The sequence below is a fragment of the Macaca mulatta genome, chromosome 7 (assembly GCF_049350105.2).
Source record: "Macaca mulatta isolate MMU2019108-1 chromosome 7, T2T-MMU8v2.0, whole genome shotgun sequence".
Classification (NCBI taxonomy): domain Eukaryota; kingdom Metazoa; phylum Chordata; class Mammalia; order Primates; family Cercopithecidae; genus Macaca; species Macaca mulatta.
In genome coordinates this window covers 17264451-17280036 of record NC_133412.1, presented here as the reverse complement: position 1 = coordinate 17280036, position 15586 = coordinate 17264451, and the positions used below count along the sequence as shown (strand labels likewise).

The 15586-nt window shown below is 40.1% G+C and overlaps 1 protein-coding gene and 1 non-coding gene across 7 annotated transcripts in view; both read right to left on the bottom strand.

The window, feature by feature from the left end:
- The window catches only part of EIF2AK4 (eukaryotic translation initiation factor 2 alpha kinase 4), a 107240-nt gene that overhangs the window by 74600 nt on the left and 17054 nt on the right, over nucleotides 1-15586 (bottom strand). For all 6 annotated transcript variants that reach the window (XR_013395497.1, XR_001445839.3, XM_028850731.2 and 3 more), the window contains 4 exons: nucleotides 15410-15562; nucleotides 10032-10112; nucleotides 8247-8395; nucleotides 2134-2249 (listed from right to left, as the gene is read on the bottom strand). Coding sequence is in view for 4 of the 6 variants with exons in the window: in XM_028850731.2 (XP_028706564.2) it covers nucleotides 2134-2249; nucleotides 8247-8395; nucleotides 10032-10112; nucleotides 15410-15562 (499 nt within the window). In the remaining 2 variants the exon portion in view is untranslated. The remainder of the gene's footprint in view (nucleotides 1-2133; nucleotides 2250-8246; nucleotides 8396-10031; nucleotides 10113-15409; nucleotides 15563-15586) is intronic.
- Nucleotides 13547-13648, bottom strand: LOC114680045 (small nucleolar RNA U13). Its single transcript, XR_003732120.2, has one exon. It is a non-coding gene; the product is annotated as a small nucleolar RNA U13 (small nucleolar RNA).

Here is a 15586-nt window from a genome sequence, read left to right as displayed (position 1 = left end):
TGCTGTTTAAAAATTTGTCAACCAAAGGAAGCAACCTAAGAAATGTGGGATCTAAGCAGTCTACTAGAAACACAAGGCATTAAATGTTTATGGGATGGAGTATGAAGTTATTTACATAAAGCCTAATTAAATTTGTATATTATGCAGTACAGTGTTTTGCAATATTTGTTTCCCTAATTGGGACAAGGCAGGCATTTCATAGTTGCTGGGGTTTAAAAAATTATAATTTTAGTATTGCCAGCCTCTTCTTGTCAGTTTTTCACGACAGGGATTATAAAAGGGACAAAAGAATATACTGTGATGAGGATAAGGGAAAATACATTATCAAGAGAACTCTAACTCAAACTCTGGGATATGCCCACAATGATGGTTCATGCAGACAGTCTCTATAGTGCTGTAGCCATATCTATAAGTAAGTGCTCTCTTCTCTCTAGTTCTAACAACTTTAAAATGAAAAACAAATACTGTTTTTTATAAAAATACTTCACCGAAAATAAAAAATTAGTAATCTTTTATGGAAACAATTCATAGACAGGGCATATTTAAAAAATCAGACCCACTGTGAGAAAACAAAATAAATAATTTACTTGGTGATTTTATTAAAAATTCTCCAACTGAAAATGTGCCTCCTAATAAGGGTATTAACTATGGTGAATCTGTCTAATGAGTACCAGTGAGAATAAGAGACCAAGTTAAGGTAAGAAGAATTGTATTAATTTGCCTTCCTGATTTCCCCAGGTTATTGGAAGCAGTGAGTTCTATGTTGTCACTTCGTGAATCTGAAATGTCTGAGTCAAGGACAGTCTCAGGTCCAAAGCCAACCACCACTACCAAGGTCTCGAAACCGCCCAATGATTCCTTTGTCTAAATACGGCTGCTCTGTGTATGTGCAGGATCCTCTACTATCCAGGCTGCTGTTTGTCTGCCAAGGCTAAGTATCCAGCTCATAGATTATTGAGAAGTTTGGTTTCTTCTCCCTCCACCTGCTGCCTCCTCCCTGGCAACTCTTTTGCTTATTTGTATCTCCTTAAAGAGGAAGGGGAAAAGATGCCAAAAGAAACTCAATTCACATAATTTGGCTACCTGTTACCTCGGGCAAAAATATTCACGGGATTGAAAATTAATTGACAAATTCACCATGTACAAAGATTTCTATACCAATTCCTGGTTTTATCTGTAAGGCTAGGTAAAGATGACGCACATTTAGGGCAAAGGAAGAGACATCAAAAACTTGACTTTAGTATGAGCAATTCAAATTCTGATTTGCTGAACCAGCTTCATTCCAAATAGCCATGAGTAGACAAAACTTCTAAATAAGGCATATAGAAAATAAGGTGGTCTTCCTGGTCAGGTATAACATGCCAGGCAGGAAACAGCCAAATGGATGGATATCCACTTAAGAAAATGAGATCTGGTCAATAAAGACCACAGGCGTTACTGTAGTCCTAGCTACTAAGGAGGCTGAGGCAGGAGTATTGAGTGAACCTAGGAGTTTGAGGTTACAGTGAGCTATGATTGTGCCACTGTACCACTCCAGCCTAGGTGATGGAGCAAGACCCTGTCTCAACAACAAAAAAGGTAATAGGCATTAGAATGCATTTTGTTACACATATTTTATTAGCATTAGATGTATATGATGCAAAATTCTTACTAACATTTTAATTACGTTTTTGTTTCAATAAGCTTTGATAATTATAATGACAGATTTAAAATTATCTTTACTTTAATAATATTTCCAAGAGCACAGGTTTTTAAATTTCATTTTATTTTATTGAGACAGGGTCTCATTCTGTCACTCACACTTGAGTGCAGTGGCTTGATCATGGCTCACTGCAGCTTTGAACTCCTGGGCTCAAGCAATCCTCCCACCTCGGCCCCTCAAAGTATTGGGATTATGGGCGTGAGCCACTGCACCCAGCCAAAAACACAGGTTTTTATTTCCATCTGACATGAGGGGAAACCTGAGTGACTTCTCATTCCAGTCATTAAGGATGGGAGCCAGAATGACTACCAGTTTGATGGTCTTCCTCGGACTGCACTGGTCTGAATGCCATAGTGTCTAATCTATCCCATTCCTTCGTGATTAACTTTTGCCATTACAATAATATAAATAGATTTTGTTAGTTTACTTACCAATACATTTCCCTTTGTGTACCATGAGCTGATCAGGACTCCCCATATTGAAATACAGAACTTCACAAGAGCCAGGAGAATCTTCACTATTACATACCGAATACTGTCGTTCTCGCCTTAAAAACAAATTCGAACAATACGTTTGAACAATCATTTTTTTCTTCAAGATGAACATAGGAATGTTATAGATTAACATAGGCAAGAATGCCCCCCCGTTTTCTCCTGTTTGTTGTTACTGTTTATCAGCCCACTCACAGTCTAACATCTGTTTCTACTGGGAATTGAGTAGGAGGTGCTAATGAAAAAGGCATTCGTTTCCCCACTTCCCATCGTCATCTTCTCCACATGAAAACCACAAACCCTTAACTCCAGGTCTGTGCTGCCCAACGCTGTGGCTACTAAAATAAAACTGAAAATTCAGTTCAAGTGCAGTAGCCACATTTAAGTACTCAATAGCCATACATGGCTAGTGGCTACTATATTGGACAGCACAGATACAGATCATTTCCATTATCAGAAAAAGTTCTACTGGTCAGCAGTGATTTAGATCAATTCCACATGTATCCCACATTGCTTCATTCCCATGCACATGCACATCTGGAGAAAGCTGCAGAACAGAGGGGGTTGGAGCTGCCACAAATTCCTGGTTTCCAACTGGGCCTCCAGTCATTGAGTGCACATTCCTTCTCTTGCTTGTCTTTGGTAGATATTGCCATCATTCCCTTCCATGACTTCTCCGAAACACTTAAAACCCAACCTCTCCTCTCTTTCTGTTTTTGTACTTTTTTCCTGGTGGGGAGCAATAGCTAAGAAACTAGATCGTAACGCAAAAATAATAAATCAGGGGAGAGGGTGCAGGCGAGAGGTAGGGGAGAGACCTCTCGATGGTCAGGATCGAACACTTACCAGAAACACTTTGAGGAAGTGCATGGACGGCTCTCTAGAGAGATCACCCTCTCATTCTCAGCATGATTTTGACTTTTACTTTCACTGATTACATGACGCAATGAGGAATGCAGTCCACAATTTCTATTGTTCCACCTATAAAGTTACTTGGCATTGGCACTATTCATTCTTTGTGAGTGACTTTGAGGAAGGATGGCTACTCCTGTCCTCAGTTCCATCCCCTACAGAGGTCTCCTCTGGGATCTTAGTCTATTAGTTAGTCCATTTCTCCTGTATGTTCAATCAGCCCCTCTCTCTGGGCTCCCTCCCCCCAGCCTATAAATCTCTCTGATCCACACATTCCCCTCTGTCAACCCGGCACCACCCACCCCGTCACCCCTCATAGTCACACTCCTGCACTTGCTGTCTCCACTTCTGCACTATTTACCCCTCACACCATTGCAATGTCAGTAAAACTGCCACCTCCCTCCACTCGCTCTAAACCTGATTTTCCTGGCTCTCTAATTTTGGTTAGAGGCATAATCATCCATTCTGTCTCACAGGTCACCTGTGAGTCTCCGTGGGCTCCTAGATCTGCATCGAATTGGTCTTCAAGTACGACCCTCTCCTCTCTGTTTCCCCTGCCCTGTTTAGTTCATCTCCAACTTTCTCCTGGACACATGCAATACTCTGTTATTATCTGGTCTTTCTGCTTCCAATCCTACACATCCTCTCTTTCCTCAAAACCCTCCCACACTGGTGACAAGATTATGTATTATGATACAGATATCTTACACCACACATATGTCCACATATTCTTTTTTTTTTTTTTTGAGACGGAGTCTCACTCTGTCATCCAGGCTGGAGTGCAGTGGTGCGATCTTGGCTCACTGCAAGCTCCACTTCCCAGGTTCACGCCATTCTTCTGCCTCAGCCTCCTGAGTAGCTGGGACTATAGGCGCCCGCCACCACGCCCGGCTAATTTTTTTGTATTTTTACTAGAGACGGGGTTTCACCGTGTTAGCCAGGATGGTCTCAATCTCCTGACCTCGTGATCCGCCTGCCTCAGCCTCCCAAAGTGCTGGGATTACAGGTGTGAGCCACTGTGCCTGACCCATGTCTGCATATTCTAAACATCAAAAAATAACAAATACGTTGTAGTTCTGTTCAAATTTCTACTTCTAAAGTTACATGTGCAACTAGGAACACACTGAGATTTATGAAGAAAAGGATAAAAGGAAAGGTTCAAAATTACATGCCAGACTTAGTAACATAAATTATGCAGAAGCATCTCTGCATCAGCTCTGGCCTCCTCAGCAGATGGTGCTAATGGTCATTTTAGTCTAGGCCATCTTTCTGTTCTTTAGTTTACAATGTGTAAATGCTTGGTTTTAAGGTGTTTTAGAATGTGAATCATCCTATTATGACTCAAGCACAAACACAATGAGTGTTGATGGCTGTAAGATTAAGGAATAATTAGTACTGAAGGAAAAGTAGACATAATCTTAAAAGTGAAAGTAAGAAAAGGACAAATGTGGTACATGCTGCATGGCATAGTTTGTAGCAGAAACAATTCTGAAGGATAAAAAGCTAAATCACAGAGTTTGAAAAGAAGGAATAAAGAGACAAGTGCAATGTCATCAATGTCTATTGTTTTCGCCAAAAAGATTCATATATTTTGGATGCTTATACTGTCTACTCGGGACTCATCAAGAACTGGGTTTGGAACAACCTTTCGGATTTGAATCCATTCCTAAGTAAAACAGCTTCTGTACTCCAGCAGAAACAGCCATTCCAATGCAAACAAATGGTGTTCAGAAGTTATGACTCTGGTCTCATCAGCAACGATCTATTCTAGACTATGGATGTTCATGAGGTTTGCAATATAATATTAGAGATATCACCCATGTTATCAGTTTTGCCAAGTAACTGTGGCAGTTCCCAACCTATATAGATGAAGGGTGTTTCAAATAAAATTACCAAATAGTATTAATCTAGGTCTTTAAAAAGAACAGAGAATTAAACATAATACAATTTTAGATGACTAAATTAGGCAGCTAGGAACTTGATACCTGAAAAAAGAAAAAAGGATAATCTTTTTTTTTTTTTAAACCAAGTGGCAAGAAGAGAGATGGCAATTTTTCAAGTGGGGACTTGAGAATTGGGCTACCATTCAAAAGATTGCTCTACCAATATGATCAATGTGTAGATGAAGGGGCAAGATGGAGAAAGAGGATCTCATCTGAGACACAGTGGCAGGGATAGTCTCACCTTCCTGCCTAACTCACCAAGATGCCACAGAAAATGCTAGCTCTAGGTCCCTTAATTTGAAACTCAGAGCCACTTTGTAGAGACAACGTTAGTAAGAATTCCTGGTATTGTTTAATTTGAGGTAAACCAGTCTATGCCTCCATGGAACCAACCAGAGAAAGTGAACAACAGAGGACCATGTCTGGAGAGACATATCGAGGATCCCCTCTCCCCTACATCTTTATACTTCGATGGCTCCCCAGTTTTTTGCGGAGAGCGGAGACAATCCCATGTCTTATGCCCTTAATGATCTCTTCTCTGTAAGGATGAGGAGCCAGCAGTTGCCACACCTGGCTTTAGGATAGCGAAAACAAACTAGATAACCTAATCCTGTTGATGGTGGATATAAATAGGTGATATATTCTAGATTCTGGGCTACACTACGGTAATTGGAAAAGACAGCAAGTCTGAATATGTGAAGGCAATTTTCTACCATGAGCTATTTTATAGAGGTTTTTTGGTTTTTAGTTTTGCTTCTCCTACAAAATTCAAATTGCCCACTTCTCAGGAGCAACATCCCGGAAGCAAGGCAGGGGGTTGGGGGACTAAGTCTGCACTTCACAAATATAGCCTCACACTGAACTGTACACATTGAAATGGCTAATTTTATGTTTTTTGATTTTTACCTTAATATTCGAAAAAGTGAATCCTTCAAGGTGGGAAAAGAAGGCTTGAAGGATAGAAAATAAAGTTCTTCAACAAAGGCAAAGACTCATCAGTGAAAAGCCTTTGAGTATCAGGCCTTTACGTTCTTTCCACTAGAATAGTGAGTGGTTTTCTTTTCTCTCTTTCTCTTCTTTTCAGCAGTGAAAATCTTTTGTTAAATAAAACCTCACTGGTTTGTCACATGCCCCACAGGTCAAGAGAAGCAAAATTGCCCTGGTTAAAGAGGCTGTAGACTCTACAAACACCAGAAACACAGTGTACCACTTTCCCTGTGTCGTCTTCCCTTCCTTACTCCCTCCCTGCATCAGATGTTTACCAGGCATCTACCACGTGTCTTCCAGGCACTGTTACAGGCTTTGAGGAAAATACAGACAAGGGCTTTGCTCTCACAGACCTCACATTCCAAAACAAACAAGTGAATAACAATTTCAGCAAGTGCTAAGTGTTATGTAAAAAATAAAACAGAATTGGAGAGCAAGGGACAAAGTAGGGAAATAGGGTAGAGGGGGGCTCAGGAAGAATTCCCTGAGAAGGTCGCATTTGAGGGGAGAACTGAATGAGAAGGAGCTCACCAAGCAAAATGCCAGAGGGAGAGTAGCCCCGGCAGAGGGGTCAGCAGAGGCTCTGAGATGGGAAGGAGCTTTGTTGCCCAGGCTGGTCTTGAACTCCTGGGCTCAAGTGATCCTCCAACCCCAGCCTCCCAAAGTGCTGGGATCACACATATGAGCCACCACGCCCAGCAGGCTATCTTTGATCTCAAAAACAAGCCTAACCTTGGATTCACTGTTTATAGTCAGCCACAAAAATAGAAATGTTTAAACTTAAAACAATCGTTTTCCATGTATCTGAAAAGACTTATTTATATCATTGATTTAATTCAAGGGTTCTAATACAATAAAAATTTGTTAGATATTTCCTAGTGAAATTCTGTGACAACTTCAAACTCTGTTGCTTATTGGATGCCCAGATTCAAAAATAATTTAAATTGGGAAGGAGTTATAATCTTAAAAAGGAATGGTTACCAGAAACAGTATTTTTAAAAACTTTAGTTAACCCTAATAGTAGGTAAACATTAGTGTCAAAATGATTTCTGAACTGTTTTTTTAATAGTAGATAATTAGGGAAAGAACTAAAATGGTTCCTTCTAATAAACAAACCATACAGGAGTTTATATAAATCTTGTTTGGTGCCTAAAATGTTTCTTTTCATAGAAGCAAAGTGGTGATTTTAAGTTCTGCTCAGAGTCTCACAAGAGATAATTTAAACATACAATGAAGGCTGAAGTCCCCACACTATTTAGTAACCCACCCCACTCATAAACGGTTTCTGCACTAAAATTCCTTTCTGGTCTACAGGGGCCACAGCAAATAGAGAGCAAAGTCACAATTCTTCAGTGAAAAAGATATAGAACAAGTAGTATCTTTTAAGTGACCAGTGGTGACAGGGAACAGCCCAGGAGCCCACCTCAGTACTAGGGAGGGGACCCCTGGTAACCAACTGGGGTTCCTGCTCTCACGTAACAGATGTCCCACCTGTGCTCATTTTCAGGCACTCCTTACATCTGTGGTGGGGCCTAATGCGTTGTCGACTGAAACACTGGATGATGATGATTCAAATGGAAGAAAATTTTTAAAATCGCTTACTGAATTTAAGTTATTAAATGTTAAATCAAATCGTACTAAGGCAAGTTTGTGATGGTTATAGGCTGTTATAAAGGGGAATGAGGCTGGGTGCAGTGGCTCATTCCTGTAATCCCAGCACTTTGGGAGGCCGAGGCGGGTGGATCACGAGGTCAGGAGTTCAAGACCAGCCTGGCCAACATAGTGAAACCCTGACTCTACTAAAAATACAAAAATTAGCCGGGTGTGGTGGCACGTGTCTGTAGTCCCAGCTACTTGGGAGGCTGAGGCAGGAGAATCGCTTGAACCCAGAAGGCAGAGGTTGCAGTGAGCTGAGACCACGCCATTGCACTCCAGCCTGGGTGACAGAGTGAGACACCGTCTCAAAAAAAAAAAAGGGAATGAGCAACAAAACTAGATTCATGATAGATACTTGGAAAGTGTTAAATGCAATTTTGTTTCATATTGCTAAAAATATACTCAATATATTGCTAATATATTAAGATATATAAGGTTTAAAAAAAGTTATTAAGACTATCGCCTTAAATTTCCATCAAATTTCACTACATCTTTAATGTAGTGAAATCCTTCTACATCTTTCATTCTCCCAGATCAGAAATCCCAGGGACTTACCTAGACCTTCCTGAGGAATTTGCCCGATGTTTACCATTTCCTACAAAGTCAGGAGAGCCTCCATGTAGAACGGCAGCCGTTCTGTGTCCTCCTGGGTCCTTCTTAGAGGTATGATCTTGGTTTGACAAACTAGCAATTTCCAAACGTTCCTAGAACAAGAAAAGTAAAACCTACTTTAGATGTAAGTCACAAATGGAAGACAATCATGGTACATAATTATTAATTCAGCATAGAATGCAAATTTTAAGCTGAATGTTTACAAGTGAAATAAAATTGAACTCAACTTTTAATAGTTTAAAATAGCTAGAAGGAGGACATTGAATGTTTCCAACACAAAGAAATGATAAATGTTTGCAATGATGGATGTGCTAATTACCCTGATCTGATCACTATACATCACATGTATCAAAACGTCACTATATACCCCATGAATACATACAACTATTATTTGTCATTAAAAAATAAAATTAAAAAAACGTTAATGCCTAAAAATGTACTGGCTCAAAAACTGAAGTCCAGGTTTTGGTTTCAAGAAAATGTAAATTTTATAAATGAAAATGCTTAGAATCTTGCAATAGTGTAAAAAGTTAGGGAGAAGAGTAATAGGAGACGAACAGAAGAAGGGGGAATCAAAGAGAAGGTAGAGAGTGGCTGACAGGAAGGCAGGTCAGGAGCAAGACACGAGCACTGGTGGAAACGGGGATCTCATCTTACGTTTCTACGCAGGTTTAGTTTCACATAGGGCAGTACGCTTGTCTGTGGAAGTGATTATACAAGACAGAAAGAAAGGCATTATCAGTCCCATTTTAAGGGACAAGTAAAGTGAGTCACAGAGAATGTCACCTTGCCAAGGTCACAGAGCAAGGCAGTAGAAAAGCTGAAGCTTTAAACCAGGGGAAGCTTGCTTGTGCTTCAGCTTCCTGCTTCCTGCTACCACATCGTGTCCCTTAAGTTTAATGCTATAATTATGTAAAAGAGAATGAGTAACATTTTATCTGAATTTCTCCAAACATGTCTGACTGGTTTTTTGCTTGAGCTAGACTCAGGAAAAATAAAGGAAAAAGTACTCTATCCTTTTTCACCACTGCCTTTTAAATCTGCTCTGTTGAATAACTCTTTTTCATCACTGAATGAAATTTCAGGCAGCTCCATATGGTTTCTATTCCCTCTTCAGTATCAACAAATCATTTTATTTTCCAGGTATTAAGAATTCTTGGTCGGGTGCGGTGGCACACACCTGTAATCCCAACACTTTGGGAGGCCGTGGTGGTGGGTGGATCACTTGAGGCCAGGAGTTAAGGACCAGCCTGGCCAACATGGCGAAACCCCATCTCTGCTAAAAAATACAAAAATTAGCCAGGCGTAGTGGCACACACCTATAATCTCAAATACTCGGAAGGCTGAGGCACAAGAATTGCTTGAACCTGGGAGGTGGAGGTTACGGTGAGCTGAGATCGTGCCATTGCACTCCAGCCTGGGTAACAGAACGAGACTCTGTCTCAAAAAGAAACAATTTTAGTCCAAGTTAATTATTAAAGCCGCAATCTCTTCCTTCCCTCATTTGATAAATTATAGTAATTATGTAAGTCTAAATCATCTACTGACAACATAAAACTCTAAATTTTGCCACCTATTTGGGGAGTCTGAAATACATGGTGAATATTTGTTTTAGTGCTTCATTTTATTTTGTATTACTGACAGTAACACAGGTGTCATCAGTGGAAACAAAAACACTTTGTTTTGCAAAATGTAAATTATTTTATTATGATGGAGTTGATAGGGTACCTGCTTAGCCATTTCTTTCCTTTTTTTCTCTTCTTTTATCTCTTCTTTCCTTCTCTGGATCTCATGTAGGATTTCACGTTGCTGAAATAAATCAAACCATCATCAAAAGGCAATCTCTGAAATCTATACAACATATAAATTATGGAACTACAGAAAAATCTTTTAACTTTCAATAATTCAAACCCTCTTTTCCTAAGAGATCTTAAAATACAGCATCTTAGTACAAACTGCAGTTCTATCAGTTTTATCAGAGTTCTTATGCAATAGGCATTCCCATTTAAACAGGTTTGAGAATGTGTGGGGAGGGGCATTTACTCCCCATTCTTCATGTTTCCACATGCAGGAGACTTCCACTACAGCAACACTGTTGGCTTCTCACTTCTTCTCACATTTGTCTTAGCCCCTCCTGTTTGATATCTGTCTATCTGCAGAGAACAAGCACTTGTGCCTGCTCTGTGCCATGGGGATCTAGGTCAGCTTGGTAAAGGTGGGCTGAGCAAGCCTCAATGCCTGGACCTGGGGTGGCCATGGCCCAAGTACCACACCTACCTGCCATTCTTTAATCACCTGCATTTTCCAATCAGCTTTCTCAATTTTTTTTTTGTTTTTTTTTTTTTGAGACGGAGTCTGGCTCTGTTGCCCAGGCTGGAGTGCAGTGGCCGGATCTCAGCTCACTGTAAGCCTCGCCTCCTGGGTTCACGCCATTCTCCTGCCTCAGCCTCCCGAGTAGCTGGGACTACAGGCGCCCACCACCTCACCTGGCTAGTTTTTTGTATTTTTTTAGTAGAGACAGGGTTTCACCGTGTTAGCCAGGATGGTCTCGATCTCCTGACCTCGTGATCCGCCCGTCTCGGCCTCCCAAAGTGCTGGGATTACAGGCTTGAGCCACCGCGCCCGGCCCAGCTTTCTCAATGTTAAAAGTGGTGTTTTGATCTCTATTTTGTATTATTCCTCTAAAATTCCAGATTATAAATATCAAAACTATTAAGAGATTCACCAAAAACCATAATAGCAATAATACAACATGTAAAAACATACCTCAAACTTATAGGTAGCTATAGCAGTAGATGAAAACAAAATTGTTAGCTAAATAATCACTATCTTCTAATAAAAATTAGCCTTCCTAACAACAAGGACAATAATAAAAACTACAAACTCCCAGCAGGGCGCGGTGGCTCACACGTGTAATCCCATCACTTTGGGAGGCCAAGGTGGATGGATCACAAGGTCAGGAGTTTGAGACCAGCCTGGCCAACATAGCAAAACCCCATCTCTACTAAAAATACAAAAATTAGCCAGGCATGGTGGTGGGTGCCTATAATCCCAGCTACTCGGGAGGCTAATGCAGGAGAATCGCTTGAACCTGAGAGGTGGAGGTTGTAGTGAGCCAGTATCGTACCACTGCACTCCAGTTTGGGCAACAGAGCAAGACTCTGTCTCAAGAAATAAAAATAAAATAAAATAAAAATAATTAAAAAAAAGAACTACAAACTCCCAACAATAACTAGGCTACACACTTAAATAGAAAATAAGTAACAAAATCAATGGCACCTAAAAAAGACAGTGTTAATGTAAAGCACAGGATAAACAAAATGAAGCAGAAACAAAATAAAATGAAAAAAGAGGCATAAGAACCTAAGAACAAAACGCTAAAAGTAACTTTAAGAGACCCTACTATCTAGAAAATTAGAATGCCTCACCAAAAGATAAAAATAGATATACAAATGGTGCTGGGCACGGTGGCCCATGCCTGTAATCCTAACACTTTGAGAGGTCGAGGCCGGAGGAATGGTTGAGCCCAGGAGTTCAAGACCAGCCTGGCAACATAGGGAGATCTTGTCTCTACAAAAGAATTTTAAAATTAGGTAGGTGCAGTGGAGTACACCTGTAGTCCCAGCTACGCAGGCAGCTTAGGCGGGAGGATCCCTTGAGCTGCAGTGAGCCAAGATCGCGCCACTGCACTCCAGCCTGGGCGACAGAGCAAGACACTGTCTCAAAAAAAAAAAAAAAAAAAAAAAAAAAAAAAAAAAAAAAAAAATCCAAAAAGCAGAAAACAAAAACAAATAGTACTGGTTGGAAAAAGAAACAATCCTGGATGGGAAGTCTAAATACTGTGAAGATGCCAATTCTTCCTAAATAAATATGTAAGTTTTAAAAAACTCAATAGAAATCCCAGGAGGTTTGTTTTGTTTTGACTCTGGGAAAGCAATTCTGTAGATCTTCTGTAAGAATAAATGGGTGAGAATGGCTGAGAAACAAAAACAATGGAAGACGAAGGGATGGGGGGGGTAGGCTTGATTTGTCAGATATTAAAACATTATAAAGATATAATAATTCAAAGAGTGTGGTAGAGATTCAAGAAAAAACAGATGAGTTGAACAGATCATTGACAAACAGAATCTAGTATAGGTAAGCAGTTAAGATGCACTTAAGAATTGTGTCTGCAGCTGCCGCTGCACCATCTATAACTCCAGCAGAAGGAGAAGTGGGTAAGTAAGGAGGTCTCTATACTATGGCTTGTATAATACAAAGGAGACTGCTCACAAATCCACAGGTGGTAAAGCACCTGGCTCATTGCAACCTCTGCCTCCCGGGTTGAAGCCTCTGGCTACAAAATGCCGCTTGCAAGACTGCATCTTCTACTGGAGGAGTGAAGAAATCTACCGTTTCAGGCCTGATACTGTGGCATTCCGGGAAATTAGACGTTACCACAAGTACACCGAATTGATTCACAAACTCCCCTTCCAGCATCTGGTGAGAGAAATTGCTCAGGATTTTAAAACAGATCTGTGCTTCCAGAGTGCAGCTATTGGTGCTTTGCAGGAGGCAAGGGAGGCCTATCTGGTTGGCCTTTTTGAAAACACCAATCCGTGTGCTATCTATCCATGCCAAACACGTAACAATTGTGCTGAAAGATATCCAGCTAGCATGACGCACACGTGGAGAGCGAGGTTCAGAATCCAAAATGGATTGGGCATGGTGGCTCAAGCCTGTAATCCCAGCTACTTGGGAGGTTGAGACAGGAGAATCAATGGAATCTGGGAGGTGGAGGTTGTAGTGAGCTGAGGTCACACCACTGCACTCCAGCCTGGGACTACAAGAGTGAAAGTCTGTCTCAAAAAAAAAAAAAAAAAGAATCCACTATGATGGGAAATTTCATTCTCCCCTCACCCCAAAAAACAAAAAAAAAATTATCTTCTTATTCCTAATAGTTCTAAATGTTACATATTTTTTTCCCATGGGGTCAAAAGGTACCTACATATATGATTGTGAGTGGAAAAAGGGGACAGAAATCACGTATTGGCCGTTTTTCTATTTTCATTCATGTGTGAATTTTTAATATAAATGGGGGGATGTAAAGCATTAATGCAAATCAAAACGTTTCAGTGAACAAGTTTCGGCAGTTCAACTTTATAATAATTATAGATAAACCTGTTACATATTTCTGGATAATGCTAGTATTTAGATTTTTTTTAAAAACAAGTAAATTCTTTTCTTTCTTTCTTTTGCTTTCATGTCAGATGGGTAATGTGCTGATGTCCTAACAAGGTTCAAGGGTGGCGTATCTCACATGTGTGTGAACACCCAATCATCAAGCTTATCAACTACAGAAGGATCAAAACAAGTACATTTTTTATTGATGGCAACTAAACGGTTTGTGGCATTCTTATCATACAGTAGATTACACCCATTCACTATGTTTTTCTTTTTTTTTTTTTTGAAGACAGAGTCTAGCTGTCCCCCAGGCTGAAGTGCAATGGAATGATCTTGGCTCACTGCAACCTCCACCTCCCGAGTTCAAGCAACTCTTGTGCCCCAGCCTCCTGAGTAGCTGGGATTACAGGTGTGAGCCACCACGCCCGGCTCATTTTTAAATTTTTAGTAGAGATAGGATTTTGCCACGTTGGCCACGCTGGTCTCGAACTCCTGGCCTCAAGTGATCCACCTGCCTCAGCCTCCCAAATTACAGGCGTGAGACACCACAACTGGCCTCACTATACTTTTCTAACTGAGTTGTCCTAGATGGAAGTACATGTTTTTAACGTTATCTGTCTTCTATGCAGTTCTTGCAAGTTTGCTATTAATATTAAAATACATTAAACTATTTTTAAACATATAAAGGAAGTATTACGAATCACTTAAAGAATTATTATTTAATAAATGTGTTAGGAAAATGCCTAAGAAAAATACACTTAGGCTTTTTTTAATAACCTGAATCAAAATAAGCTCTAGATAAGTTGATTAAAGTACTAAATAGAAAAAACAAATACAAATTTAAACATTTGGAAAAATAAATTAAAATCAAAAAGGAAATTTAGATGCATATATTATCTTTGATTTAAAAGATTTTAAAAATAAGACAGGAGTTTATATCCTTATGCAAACAAATTAAAGAAAAATACCAATGGTAACCATTTGATGTATATACTATCTTTGATTTAAATACAAATGGCAACTATTTGTATTTAAACAAACCTGTATTTAAACAAAGCTTTAGACTGTCAGCACAGGATATAAACAGGAGTTTATAAAATACAAATGGTAACCATTTAGATGCATATATTATCTTTGATTTAAATACAAACAGTAACCACTTGTATTTTTTCTTTAATCTGTTTGCATAAGGATGTAAACTGTCTTATTTTTAAAATCCTTTAAATCAAAGATAATATATACATCTAAATGTTTGAACAAAAAATTTATTATCTGACTTTTGCTACTCATTTGGGCATGAGATACTTGTCTCGCACAGGGAAGAAGAAAATAGCCTCTAAAACACAGTGAATTCCTGTACACCCTCACAAGCTCCAAAAGACCACAGGTGGTTTGGTTAAACAGCTTCTTTTCTCTTCTCTTTTATTTCTTTAAGACCTGGACTGAGGGCTCTAAGGGGCAGTATTGATAAGTGTCAAGAGGGAATCACTCGTATTATTTTTTTTTTGAGATGGAGTCTTGCTCTGTGGCCCAGGCTGGAGCGCAGTGGCGTGATCTCGGCTCACTGCAAGCTCCGCCTCCCAGGTTCACACCATTCTCCTGCCTCAGCCTCCCAAGTAGCTGGGACTACAGGTGCCCGTCACCATGCCTGGCTAATCTTTTTTGTATTTTTAGTGGAGATGGGGTTTCACCATGTTAGCCAAGATGGTCTTGATCTCCTGACCTTGTGATCCGCCCGCCTTGGCCTCCCAAAGTGCTAGGATTACAGATGTGAGCCACCACATCTGGCTCACTTTTTCATACTCTCACATGTATCTACCTTTCTTGAATGAAAGGTTGGGCAAAACTTAAAGATAAGTTTGTAGGCAGAGACAGATGAAACCTACAGTAGTTTGCAATTCTCCAGGCTGGCATGCACACAGACATGGACAAGGGCATCTCACCTCCTGCTCTTCTTTCCGTTTGGCCTCCAACAGCCTCTGCTGCTCCTCCTGAGCCCGCCTTTCCAGCATTTCTTCGTGAAAAGACTTGGGAGGGGGCTTGTTATGCTCACTGAGAAATGACTGCACGTGGTAAGCCAGTTCAAAGATCATCACCTAAATGCATAAAAATCAACCACA